General features: G+C 22.4%; 1 protein-coding gene across 5 annotated transcripts in view; it reads left to right on the forward strand.

Moving 5' to 3' along the window:
* The window catches only part of LOC127283080 (LIM domain-binding protein 2), a 103173-nt gene that overhangs the window by 75065 nt on the left and 14261 nt on the right, over positions 1-13847 (forward strand). For 3 of the 5 annotated variants that reach the window (XM_051307745.1, XM_051307741.1, XM_051307743.1), the window contains one exon: positions 8254-8347. In XM_051307745.1, the coding sequence (XP_051163702.1) occupies positions 8254-8347 (94 nt within the window). The remainder of the gene's footprint in view (positions 1-8253; positions 8348-13847) is intronic. The other 2 variants (XM_051307746.1, XM_051307744.1) reach the window with 1 other exon arrangement.

The following is a 13847-nucleotide window of genomic DNA, read 5'->3' on the forward strand; positions in this document are numbered from 1 at the left end:
GAATAATGCATAAGGTATTGAATAAATATCCAGCAACTACTGTATATATATATAAATATAAGAGTAGCGAGACAATAAATCATGTTTATGAAAATGTTGAAAAGAAAGTTAATTTTTTTTATGAATCTCATTTATTTTAAACTATTTTATTTTTCCTATAGTGGAAAAATGTTACTTTTTACATGGGGCACATTCGATAAAAAACAATTTAGAATTTTTATTTTAAAGAATTCGATTTGATGTAATTATTTTTTTTTTATAATTTGAAAAATTAAAATTCGTCAAAAAAAAATAATTAAATATATAATAAAATTCTTTAAATTGAAAATTCGAATTTTTTTTTTATGGATTAATAATTATGCGCCACTTTTTTTTTATATTATTGTAGCATCTTTTAAATTTAAATGAAGAAAAACAGAGGTATTAAAATAGCGTTGACATTGTTACAATTTTTATTTCTATAAAAAAAAAATACCATCATCATCACTCTAAATGAAAAAAAAAAGATATATATTTATACATTAACTGAAATATATTCTCGCACTTTTATGGACCATAAAAATATAGCATAAAAAATCATTTTATGAGGAAGCAATAGTATTTTTTTTTTTATTTAATAATATTCGCATATATAAACAAATTTTTTTTCTCCCCTTTTTTTTCTAAAAGGAATATGGACTTTGCGATGAAACGTACATACGTTATGATGTAATTGATTTCACGTATATATATATATATATATATATATGAGAATTGTGTTCATCGTCCAAGGTTGTAAATATACAATTTTTTCTGTATTTAAAATTATAAATATTTCAATAAAAATAGAATTTTCGAGTAAAATAATAAATAAAAAGTAATAAATTCTATAATATTTTTTTTTTTTTAATGATAATAATCATGAATGATTTTGCGTGTATCCGCGTTGTGAAGCCACGTGTCATGAACATTGTTACATGCGGGTTTCGGGAATCAATCAGAGGTAGATTGCAATCTCTCTCTCTCTCTCTCACTCTCTGCGGACTAAATCACGTGGGCCGGTCGAGGTATAAGGGTGAGTTGCTTTTATCAAAAGAGAGAGAGAGAGAGAGAGAGGGTTCTGTTGTGTATAAGCGAACCATATAGTATAATCTTCCTACCTATCATGTTGTCAGATGTCGTGCACGTTATAAATTATCATTGTAATAATTTTACAGTTCACACAATATATTAATAACATCAAGGCTTAAAAAGTTTACACTATTCTTAGAACAAAAAAAAAATAGTTTCATAAAAAATATTTGTTTCAAATAGTTATCTGTTGCAAAAAAAATATTTTTTTTTAAACACGGAAAAAAATCATTTAAACAGCGATATGTTTCTCTAGAATAGCAAAAACTTTCTCTGTTTTAGTGAAACATATCGCTGTTCTAGGGAAACTTTTATCGCTGTTTCAAGTCAAAATTTTTTTCCAAATAGCTATTTGTTTCAAAAAAAATATTTATTTTAAATAAATTTGTTTCAAAAAAAATATTTATTTTAAATAAATTTGTTTTTTTATTCAAAATAAAAATTTTATTTGTAATAAATAGAAAAATTTTATATGAAACAAATTAAATATACTTGATTCAAAGAAAATATTATTTGAGGCAAAGAATATTTGTCTGTAAAAAATTATTATTATTAATAATTATTATTTTCTCGACTCTCATTTAATTATTATAATTTGTTTGATATATCATTAGAGGGTGATTAGTAAAATAATTATTCTTGTTTGATTTGTTAGTATTATATATACATGCAAGGAATTATGGAATGCTGTCATCGTATTGCGGTAATCGTTACACTTTCTCGGCATTATGACAAGAACGCGTGCAGCACGCCTAAACACCTGTATACATATATATATATAAAATAGTTGTGCATATATAGTTGTTTGCGTGCAGTGATGAGTGACTTAATATTTTCTCAGCGTTTTCATTTCGCACATATCCATAAAAATATATATTCAATATTCGAAATATACGTGAATTTTAAATATATACTATTCGATTCGATTTTTCCCACTCTTTAAATCTGAACAAAAAAATAAGTAATTATTAGTAAAATTTTTGCGAACTTTTTCCTTTTGGAATTTGTAAAAAATTAAAATAGAAAACAACTGCGTAGAAAAAAAAATTTTCACCTGGAACAGCGTAAAAAAAACCTAACAATTAGTAAAAAAAAACTAATATTTAGTAAAAAATAACTAATTATTAGTTATTTTTTTATATAATTAGTATAATAAGTAATAATATATAATTTTATATTATATTATTAGTAATATTAGTAATAATATATATTATTATTAGTATTATTATTAGTAATAATATATAATTTTATATAATTAGTAATAATTAGTAAAAAAATCACTAATTATTAGTTATTTTTTTACTAATTAATAGTTATTTTTTACTAATTATTAGTTTTTTTTACTAGTTATTAATTTTTTTTTACTAATTGTTAGGTTTTTTTTACGCTGTTCCAGGTGAAATTTTTTTTTCTACGCAGTTGTTTTCTTATTTAATTTTTTACCAATTCCAAAAGAAATTCTACTAACTAATAGTTAGTATAGAAAATAACTGATAATTAGTAAAGAAAAAAGTAACTATAATTTTCAGTGGAAAAAAATAGTCGAATTTACTACTAATTAAAATTAGTGTTTATTATTACTATTAAGCAAAAAGTTAGTCACTGATTCAAATAGTAACTAATTATTTAGTTAAAAAAATAACTAATTATTAGTTAAATTCATTTTAAGTTTATGTTAAAATAACCAATAATTAGTGAAATTTTACTAATTAGATTTAAAAATTTTATTCTACTATTAGTTAATTAAATTTTTTACTAATTCGATAGTAAATTTTTTGTTTTACTATTAATTAGTGAAATTTTACTAATTAGATATTAAAATTTTGTTCTACTATTAGTTAATTAATTTTTTTACTAATTCGATAGTAAATTTTTGTTTTACTATTACTGAGTGAAATTTTACTAATTAGATATTAAAATTTTGTTCTACTATTAGTTAATTAAATTTTTTACTAATTTGATAGTAAATTTTTGTTTTACTATTAATTAGTGAAATTTTACTAATTCGTTATAGTAAAATTTACTAATTCAAAATCAAAAAACGACTCTCTAATTCAAATTAGTTAAAATTTCTACTAATTCCAAGAGAGAGTAGAATATTAAAAACATTTTTTAATTAAGCTGATTTTTCGAATACATAAATATATATATATATATATATATTTGTTCACAATATCAATTATATATATATCCACCCCAAATATTTGATGATTTTCAATATTAAATATAAGATTCAGTTTAGACTGCTCATGAAAATTGAAAGAGTGGTGATATATTTTTAGGAACAAAAAAAAATGTACATTCGGTGTTTATAGCTTCTATTCCCTTTTGACTACATGTGGACATACGGACGTACAGAGGCACTCACATTAAGTCTCACACGAATACACACAAGTTTGGGTTGAATTCGTTGTCTATATATATATATATATATATATATATATATATATATATAGTTCTCTATATATAAACTGAAAGGGGGGCTAGCATGACTCCCTGGCATTGATCGCACACTGCCACCCCATGAGCACAACCCCTAATAACACCCTCTTTTCTCTCCCCCCCTTCCCCCTTTGGAAACCACCCCCGTCACCCCAACTGCGCCCTTTGCTAACCCAATCTGAGACCCCTGCAAGCAGTGTTTCTCAACTCATTTTGCCAGCTGTCCAGTCAGCTGATCGTGACTTGAAAACGGACGCGGCTCGGCGCGTGTGACTATATGGTATATCCGCGCCCATTAGCTTTGCAAACTAAACCCATTAACCCGAGCTTAATAACTATCACTGGTCCAGCTTGCTAGACCACTAACCCATCTAACGTATATAAATTGCACTGATATATATATACACATTGAAGCTCAATGCAGAGACGCTGATTTTCGTTAGACCCCCCCTTCCCTTTTAATACAGCTGCAATTATTTGTTGTTTAAAAAAATTTTTTAATAAAATATGTAAATTGAATTTTTTTTATATAATTGAATTAATTTTTTTTTTTTTGCACAATTTTTATTTTACTCTCTAAATTTGATTTAGTGAAAAGTGAGTTATTAATTCATATTAGTAAGAATTTTTACTAATTTTTAGTAAAATATTACTATTTGAATTAGTTTTCAATTTTTTTTTTACTAAAGTTTTAGTAAAAAGTGACTAAAGATTAGTTAAAATTCTTACTAATTTAAATTACTTAGCTCACTTTTCACTAATTCAAATTTAAAGATTAGAGAATTTTATTATAAATTATTATTTTTTGACGAATTTTCATTTTTCGAATTAGCATATTTAGCAGAATTTTTATTTTATACGAATTTTATTATACACTCTAAAGCAGAATTAGTAAAAATGTTTACTAATTTGAATTAGTGACTCAGTTTTTGCTTCTGAATTAGTAAAATTTTACTAATTATTAGTAATTTTTACTAACAATTAGTAAAATTTAACTAATTCTAAAGCAAAAAGTTAGCCACTAATTTAAATTAGTAAACATTCTGATTTAGAGAGTAAATAATTATTTTTTGACAAATTTTCATTTTTCGAATTAGCATTTGGCAGAATTTTTATTTTATACTAATTTTATTATACACTCTAAAGCAGAATTAGTAAAAATGTTTACTAATTTGAATTAGTGACTCAGTTTTTGCTTCTGAATTAGTAAAATTTTACTAATTATTAGTAATTTTTACTAACAATTAGTAAAATTTAACTAATTCTAAAGCAAAAAGTTAGCCACTAATTTAAATTAGTAAACATTCTGATTTAGAGAGTAAATAATTATTTTTTGACAAATTTTCATTTTTCGAATTAGCATTTGGAAGAATTTTTATTTTATACGAATTTTTTCATAACAAAATTTTTAGCTAGTAACTTTTTGTTTGGCACAATTTCGAATTTATGAGAATTTTTATTATTAACAGAATTCTCATTCAATCGAATTTTTATTTTACAGAATTTATGCCTTTATAACAGAATTTATTTTTAAACAAATTTTTTATTTTTCATGAATTTTTAGGCAACCAAATTTTTATTTGGTAAAAAATTTTCTATTTTACTGAATTTCACTTTACAAAATTTTTCTATATATTTAAAAGAATTCTAATTTAACTGAATTTTAATTTAACATAAAATTATCATTCAAGCGAATTTTAAGTGATACAAATTTTTAAATGCCAAAATTTCTTATTAATTTTTTATTTTTTACGAATCATTATTTGTTATAATTCTTAAATACGAATCTTCATTTGTCCGAAATTGCAAATGACCAAAAAGATTTCGGCGCGATTTTTCAAAAAATTGACCAATCAAAAATTATTCAAAAAAAAAAAAAATCGTGATTGGTAAATTTTAAAAACAGCGGTGAAATTTTTTCGTCGATTATATTTATTTGGCTATTTGCAATTTCGGATAAATGAAAATTTGGACAAATTAAAATTCCGTGAATTAAAAATTCTAGTATTCTCTCTTAATTTGAATTAGTAAAAAGTGAGCTACTAATTTAAATTAGTAGAAATTTTTACTAATTCTTAGTAACTTTTTACTAAAATTTTATTAAAAATACTTTAGTAAAATTTAAAACTACTAAATCAGTAATATTTTAATAAAAAATTAGTAAAAATTCTGTGAATTACTCTCTATATCTGAATTAGTAAAAAAGTTTACTAATTTGACTCACTTTTTGCTTCTTAATTAGTAAATCTAATTATTAGTAACTTTTACTAACAATTAGTAAAATTTAACTAATTCTAAAGCAAAAAGTCAGTCACTAATTTAAATTAGTAAATATTTTTACTAATTCAGATTTAGAGAGTAAGTAACTTTTCACTAATTCAAATTTACACGGAGAAAAATGAGTTTGCTATTATATGGATAGCTAATTTTTAGCTACAGTAGCTAATATTTAGCTGTTACAGCAAACTATTTTAGCTGTAGTAGATAATTTTTAGCTGTATTAGCTAATGAAAATTGCTGTGCATATAATAACAAAAAGGGTTAGCTAAAATAGCTAAATTTTAGCTAATATGGATAACTTTTTTTCTCCGTGTAGAGTTTAAAAATTCGATGCACTTAAAATTCTATTAAATGAGAATTAAAAAATTGAAAAATTTAATTTTTTTCCATAAAGTTATGAATTTGTCTCTATAAAAATTTGTTCTCTTCATTAAGATTAAACAGTTTTGCAAAATTTATTGCACTCGCCTTTACGTATACATATATTTCCTTCTTAGTAAATCCCGGCACTGTCTTCAAAATATCTCTCTAACTAAACTGAATGCGTCGCCACGGATATGTTTATGTATATATATATACACTCTCTCATGTCTTGGGGAAACTAGCGTGTTAAGTAATATCATTTTGACGTTAATTACCATGCGTTTAACCGCCATGATATGGTCGGCGACTCTGAATAATACTATACCTTATATTTTTCCAAGTTCAAGATCATTCTCCAAAAAATTATTCAACTCTCTCTCTCTCTCTCTTTCTCTCAATTAAAAAAATTATTAATAAAATAATCATTTTTTGCTCCAAAAAAAAATATTCGTTAAGCAGTGACTGATTTTTAGTAATTAGTAATTAGTAATTAGTAATTAGTAATTTTTTTTTACTAATAATTAGTTACTATTTGTTAAAAGCAAAAAGTATTTTACTAACAATTTGTTAACTAATTCAGATTTTGAATTTTTATTATTTATTAACAATTAAATTATTAATATTTAATTGAATATGAAATTTATTAAAACAAAATATTTATCTCGTATGTGATAAATCGCTCGTAGATTATGTTATCTTTGATTTGACTTACATCAGTGCCATTCATATATGTTAACGTCTGAGAGTAGATAAGTCTTCCCACGATTGAATCGTAATAGAAGACGAATCCATTGTTGGATTTGTGCTTCTGAGAGAATGAACAGCTAACAAGGTATAAGGGTATTTCTCTCATTTATCGTTTTCTTTCAAGGTATCCATACATCTCTCCCAATATATATATATTTACAGAAAATGATCGAAATCGCAAAATCGAATCTTTCACATTGTTTCTGCTTCCTCATGATGTGTTATTTGTTGTTCCTTTTTTACTACTATATTATTATTATTATTATTATTAATATTATTATTTTTTTTTTATTATTATTAGTATTATTATTATTTAACTATAATTGTCGTAATTTTATTATAAATATTGTATAGTTATTAGACGATACACATAAAGAATAATTATAATTTATTTATCATTATCATTTGGCTGGCAAATTTAATTATTCTTTTGCATTTAAATTAAAAACTAAATGAAAAAATAAATTAGCATCAGTGAATAAATGTAATTCTATTCTAAATGAAAAATTATTTAATTTTATAAATAAATATATATTTGACTATATATAAAAAATTAGATAATATAAAAAATTTGATAATATACACTCAGAAAAAAAAATTCGTTTGAAGCAACAAAATTTTTGGTTAAATCAATAAAATAAATGCATTATGATATACAGTTAACCAAAAATTTGGTTGTTTCAAACCAAACGTTTATATTTAGCTCAATAAAATTTTTTCTCTATTCAAAAAATTTATTAAAATAAACCAAAAAGTTATTTAGATCAAATAAATATTTATTTGAATTAAACAAATTTTGGTTTGAATTAACCAAAAAATTGGGTAAATATAAAAAAAATGGTACATTTGGTTCTTTAATCTGAGTGTAAAAAAATTTGACAATATAAAAAATTAGACAATGAAAAAATTTTGATATAAATATAAATTGAAGTTTCAAGAAATTATTATTAATAGGAAGTTGTATCTAATTTTGCAAAGGAAATGAAAAAGAATGAATGAAAAAAGAAAAAATAGTGAATGAAATACAGCAAAAGAATTTGCATGAGTTCTCTAAAAGTATATATATATATATATAATATATAAAAGAAAGTTTGTCCAAAAGTTTGTTTCAAAGTTATATATATATATATATATATATATATATATATATATATATATATATATATATACATATAGAGTGATAAGATTTGCCAGCCAAGTTTGTGGGTTAATTTTAATTTAAATTTTATTGAAATATGCATGATACACGTGACACACACAAAACACATTGTACACAGCACCCTAACATGACCTCTCGGTCTGGTCTGACAGATCGTTGCCTGTCCCCAGGAGGCACACACCATTCATGAACCAACCGGACTACCGACTCTATGAGCTGAACAAGAGGTTACAGCAACGCACCGAGGTGAGTAAACTCGATAAATTATTATTATTATTATTATTATTCATCATTTACATTCTCCATATTCGATTATAATTGGAAAAATAATTATACAAATATAACTATAAATACAAAAATAAATAAATAAAAGAAAAAATAATAAAATAAATATAATAAAAATCAATAAATAAAACAATATAATAAAAAATAACAATTAAATAGTGTAATAAAACAATAATATAGCAATAAAAGAAATAATAAAATAGAAAAATTGAATAATGAATATTATATTTTGATATTTATAATATTTATTAATATTATTATAAAAAAATATTTAATTTTAACTTCTTAGAGTAATATTTTTTTTTTTGCAAAGTTTAGGGTTGATATTCAATGTAAATATAAACGTAATAATCCAATTTGGATAAATATGCAGTTGAACCTGTTTAAGTGAGCGTGTAAAGAAGCTCATTTGATTCTATACGAAAACAGATATCTCACTTATCCGTTAATGGAATCATTGAAAGTTTTTGATACAGAATTGCAATGAAACTATTTTCCACGTCATTAAAATCTCGCCTAATCAGGTTTGATTGTATTATTAAATACAATAAATTTACTATTATAATAAAAATAACTAGTAATACATAATAAATTGATATACAGTAAATTAATTACTTTATTTTTAATAAATATAAATAGTAAAAATTAAAATTGCAAACATTAAAAAAAATTAATTTAAGAAAATTTAAATAGCAAATTAATAGATTAAATGGTAAATTAATAATATATTAAAATAGTAAATTAATAGGTATATTAAAATAGTAAATTAATAGAATAATAAAATATTGAATTAAATATTTAAAAATTTAAAATTTATTTTATATCGATGCAATAAATATTAAATATCTTGAATTGAAAAAATAAAGGCGAAAAGAGAATTGAAAAATTTATACAATGTTGAGAGGGATAATTTAAAAAAAAAATGTCGTATTATACTTTTACGAATAAGTCCGATGTAGCTTCACAGATCATTACTTGTTGATAATAAGACAAGATTCCTTTTATGGGGGGACACACTACCGCGACTACCGCACGAAGAACTTAATGTTAAAGTGGCACCGGTTTACTTTGTTTTTTTTTTTGGACCCTTATATTATCGTGAGATTTTCTTTTCTTTTTCCTCTACGCTGATTAATTTTTGCCAATTTAATTATATGAACTCTGTTAATAAATATACTCTTATATATATGACGTTTATTCAGAAAATATTTTACGGCTCTTGTTTATTTTTTTTTATTTATTTTACTTATTTTAATTTAGTTACTTATTTTAATTTAATATTCGTGAATATTTTTATTCTTTATTTTCTTATTATTTTATTTATTTTGTAAATTAAGACAAGTGTAATAATATTTTAGTACAGTTAAACCTTGCTAAGTGAGACGGGACAAAATTATTTGCTTCAAATAAATATTTATTAAATTTCTTTTTGACATTTAGTTATGGAGCTTTAGAAAATTGAGACAAGTGTCTAATAATATTTTAGTACAGTTAAACCTTGCTAAGTGAGACGGGACAGAATTATTTGCTTAAAATAGTTATTATCAAAACAAATATTCACTAAATTTCTTTTTGACATTTAGCTATGGAGCGTTAGGAAATTGAGACAAGTGTCTAATAATATTTTAGTACAGTCAAACCTTGCTAAGTGAGACGGGACAAAATTATTTGCTTTAAATAAATATATATAAATTTCTGTTTGACCTTTTGCTATGGAGCTTTAGGAAATTGAGACAAGTGTCTAATAATATTTTAATACAGTTAAACCTTGCTAAGTGAGACGGGACAAAATTATTTGCTTCAAATAAATATTTATTAAATTTCTTTTTGACCTTTAGCTATGGAGCGTTAGGAAATTGAGACAAGTGTCTAACAATATTTTAGTACAGTTAAACCTTGCTAACTGAGACAGGACAAAATTGTTTGCCTCAAATAGTTATTATCAAAACAAATATTTACTAAATTTCTTTTTGACATTTAGTTATTAAGCGTTAGAAAAATTGAGATATCAACCTATTTTAGCATACACTCAAACCTTGTTAAGTGAGACAGAAATTATTTGCTTTTAAATAATTATTTATTATGAATACAAATATTTGCTAAATTTTTAGTTATCTTTTTAGTTATAGAGCTTAAGGAAATTGAGACAATATTTTAACATACACTCAAACCTTGTTAAGTGAGACTAAAATTATTTTTTCAAATATTAATTTATTATCAAAACAAATATTTACCAAATTTTCTCTTATTATTCGGTTATGGAAGTTATAGATTTTATGGAAATTAGTCAGTCAACTAATTTTCAGTGTCTCATTTGGACAGGTTTGAGTGTAGTTTATTAATAAAATTTTTAAAAAAATTTGCTTTGAGGTGCCACTAAATATAGATTGAAGAGGACTTTCTGTAGGGTCAGAAAATTTTTAATTAGATATATAAGTGGGGAGGGGGGGAAAAAGAGGCGTATATGAAGGAGTTAACGTGTGCTCTTCTACTTTATAACGCGTTCATGTTTCTTTCACCATTAATCTTCGTTCGAATGCACGTGACAAGCTGGGCACATCCGACTAATGTTCTTTCGTGTTTTTCGCATTACGGTCTACGACAATCAATCCTTTTCTCACTTTGCGTATGATGACCAGTAGCTTTTGCTTCATTTTTTTCTTCCCCCGTGTATCATATATACATATTTTCTTATTTATTTAATTTAATTTTATGTAATTAAAATTTCATCTGAATAACATTTTATTTAATTAAAATTTCACTTGAATAAAATTTCATCTAAACAAAATTTCATCTGAATTAAAATTTCACTTGAATAAAATTTCATCTAAATTAAAATTTTCATCTAAATTAAATTTCATCTGAATATAAAATTTCATCAAAATAAAATTTCATCTAATTAAAATTGAATAATTATAATAATACTTGATTGAGATTAAAATTTTTTTTAAAAAAAAGAGATAAAAGCATTGTCAATATATAACCATTCGAAATTTTCGCATCGACCTGGACAACTTTGTAACGTTTTGCAAAGTTAGCTCGACGTGGCATGTCCACCAGCAATAAATCATTTTTGCTCCCTGACTATCGTCAGATCTCGACCGCTGTCAGCGTGCGTGTGCAAAGTTCAGCGCCATTTCTTCCACAGTTAACTTTAGGATTGAATTAATCGATCATGTATATGTAAACCCTTTGGATTTTTTAAAAAATATATATTCACGAAAGAGTTTTCCCTTTTTTTTTTTTGGTGAACAAATTTTTTTTTTTTTTTTTGAAAAGAAGCTGCGGTAAAATATTCTAAAGACAATTTTTCATATACGAAATATTTGACAAGAGAAAACAATAAATATGTACATAAAAATATTGACAACTTCTTTGGAAAAAAATTTATATAAAATATAAAAATTAATAAAAATAATAAAATAATAATAAAAAAAAAAAATAATATAAAATAATAAAAATTATATAATTTCAATTATCTAATTCTGATTGCAATTATAATTATCATTTATTATTATATTTATTATTATTTTTTTATTATTATTATATTTATTATTAATTAAATAGTAATTTTATTAATGGTAGTTTATAATATTTATAAATTTATATTTTTATTTTAAATATTGTACTAAATAATAAATAATTAATTAAACAGTAAAAAATTAACAACTGTAAATAATTAATAATAAATAATTTTATATTCAGTCAATAATGTATTTAATTTTTTTCTATTATTTAAATGTTTCAATTTTCATACATTTATTTCGAATGACATCCACTTTGCATTTTTTTTTTTTTTTCATAAAACTTCAAGAATATAAACCGGTCTTATTATCAAGGGCAAATTGAATACAGAATTAAGGATTTTATAAAATGTATATAATATATAAAGTGAGAAACGAACAATAATAATTACACTAAAAAAGTAAATCAAATAAAAAGAAAATATACTTTTGAAAATTATCAAAAAAAATTTTGTAGAATTTCATTTTATCGCGTATTAAAAATTGGTCTTTAAAATTACGAAGAAAAAAAAAGGGGGGAAATTTGTCAGATATATATTTTATAGATTCAATTGTATTTTTTTTTTAATTTAATTTATTTAATTTTTAATTTTTTTTTGTTTCATTTGTGTGTATTATAATATACTAGTTGGTATAAGTGTTCGCTGGACAATATTATATACAAAAGATCTAGAATTTAGACCTTCTAAAACCGGATTGGCTGTTTCTATCGAAAAAGGTTGGCCTGAAAAAAATAAACTCGTCATTCTTCTCTTCGCGTGACTGTTCGGACCTAAAACTTTCTGAAACGCTTGAATTTTTACATTATACGCACACAAATTTTTTTAAAGATTTTTTTTTTTTTTTTATATAAAAAAGAAAGAAAAACGCAAATTATCGGTAATTTAAATTCATGATTGAATCGATTCTTTTTTTTTGTTCTTCGCCAATTATATTTTTTTTTTCGTATTCCAGTCGATTTTTTAGATATATAAATTTTTATATATATATATATAGTTTGATAAGTTTTACGAAATTTATAATTTTAGTGTAATATTAAAAAATATAAAAATTATTAATATTAAAAAAATTAAATTTATTAATAATAGAAATATTAAAATTATTAAAAATAAAAATATAAAAATTATTAATATGAAAAAAATTAAAATTATTAATAATAGAAATATTAAAATTATTAAAAATAAAAATATTAAAATTATTAATATGAAAAAAATTAAAATTATTAATAATAGAAATAATAAAAATATTAATATTATTAATATGAAAATATTTAAATCATTAATATTAATAATATTATTAAAAAAATTTTAGATTTGCCTAGAAATTAATTAAATTTGGACAATCAATCGTTTTTATGTACCTGAAAATCCGAATGTATGAACGAAAAATGTTTTCTACTGTTTTAACCAAAAAAAATTTTTTTTTTTTTAAATAAAATATTGCTTTCTGTATCCAAAAGTAAATTAATAATCTTAATGTACTTTTTTATTTTTCATCTCCGTAATAATTTTTTGAAAAAAATTATAGACCAATAGAAATGATTTCATTCATTTGAACGATCAGAATTTCATACGTTTTTGTCACAATAATTATAAACACAATTTTTTTTTGTTTCAATAAAAAAACAAATTTTGCTTCTCAACTAAATATTTTTTGTTGGGTCAAAAGAAAATATTTTGGATGACATAAAAAAAATTTTTGTGAAATTTAAATAAATAATATTTATTTATTAATTATATTATTTTATAAAATAAAAAAAATTTAAATAGTACTTTAAATAGTATTTAAATAGTAAAAAACATTTTTTTTTATAGATTTGAATTTTAATTTTGTTTTTTTTTTCGAAAAAAAATCGTAATTTTTTAAAGTCTAATTAGATCAGTTCTACGGTAGTTGTTTTCTATGATATAATGATAATAATAATTTGTATACAGTTT

Source organism: Leptopilina boulardi, unplaced genomic scaffold (assembly GCF_019393585.1).
Source record: "Leptopilina boulardi isolate dan_hultmark-lab unplaced genomic scaffold, ZJU_Lbou_2.1 LbouV2_305, whole genome shotgun sequence".
Classification (NCBI taxonomy): Eukaryota; Metazoa; Arthropoda; class Insecta; order Hymenoptera; family Figitidae; genus Leptopilina; species Leptopilina boulardi.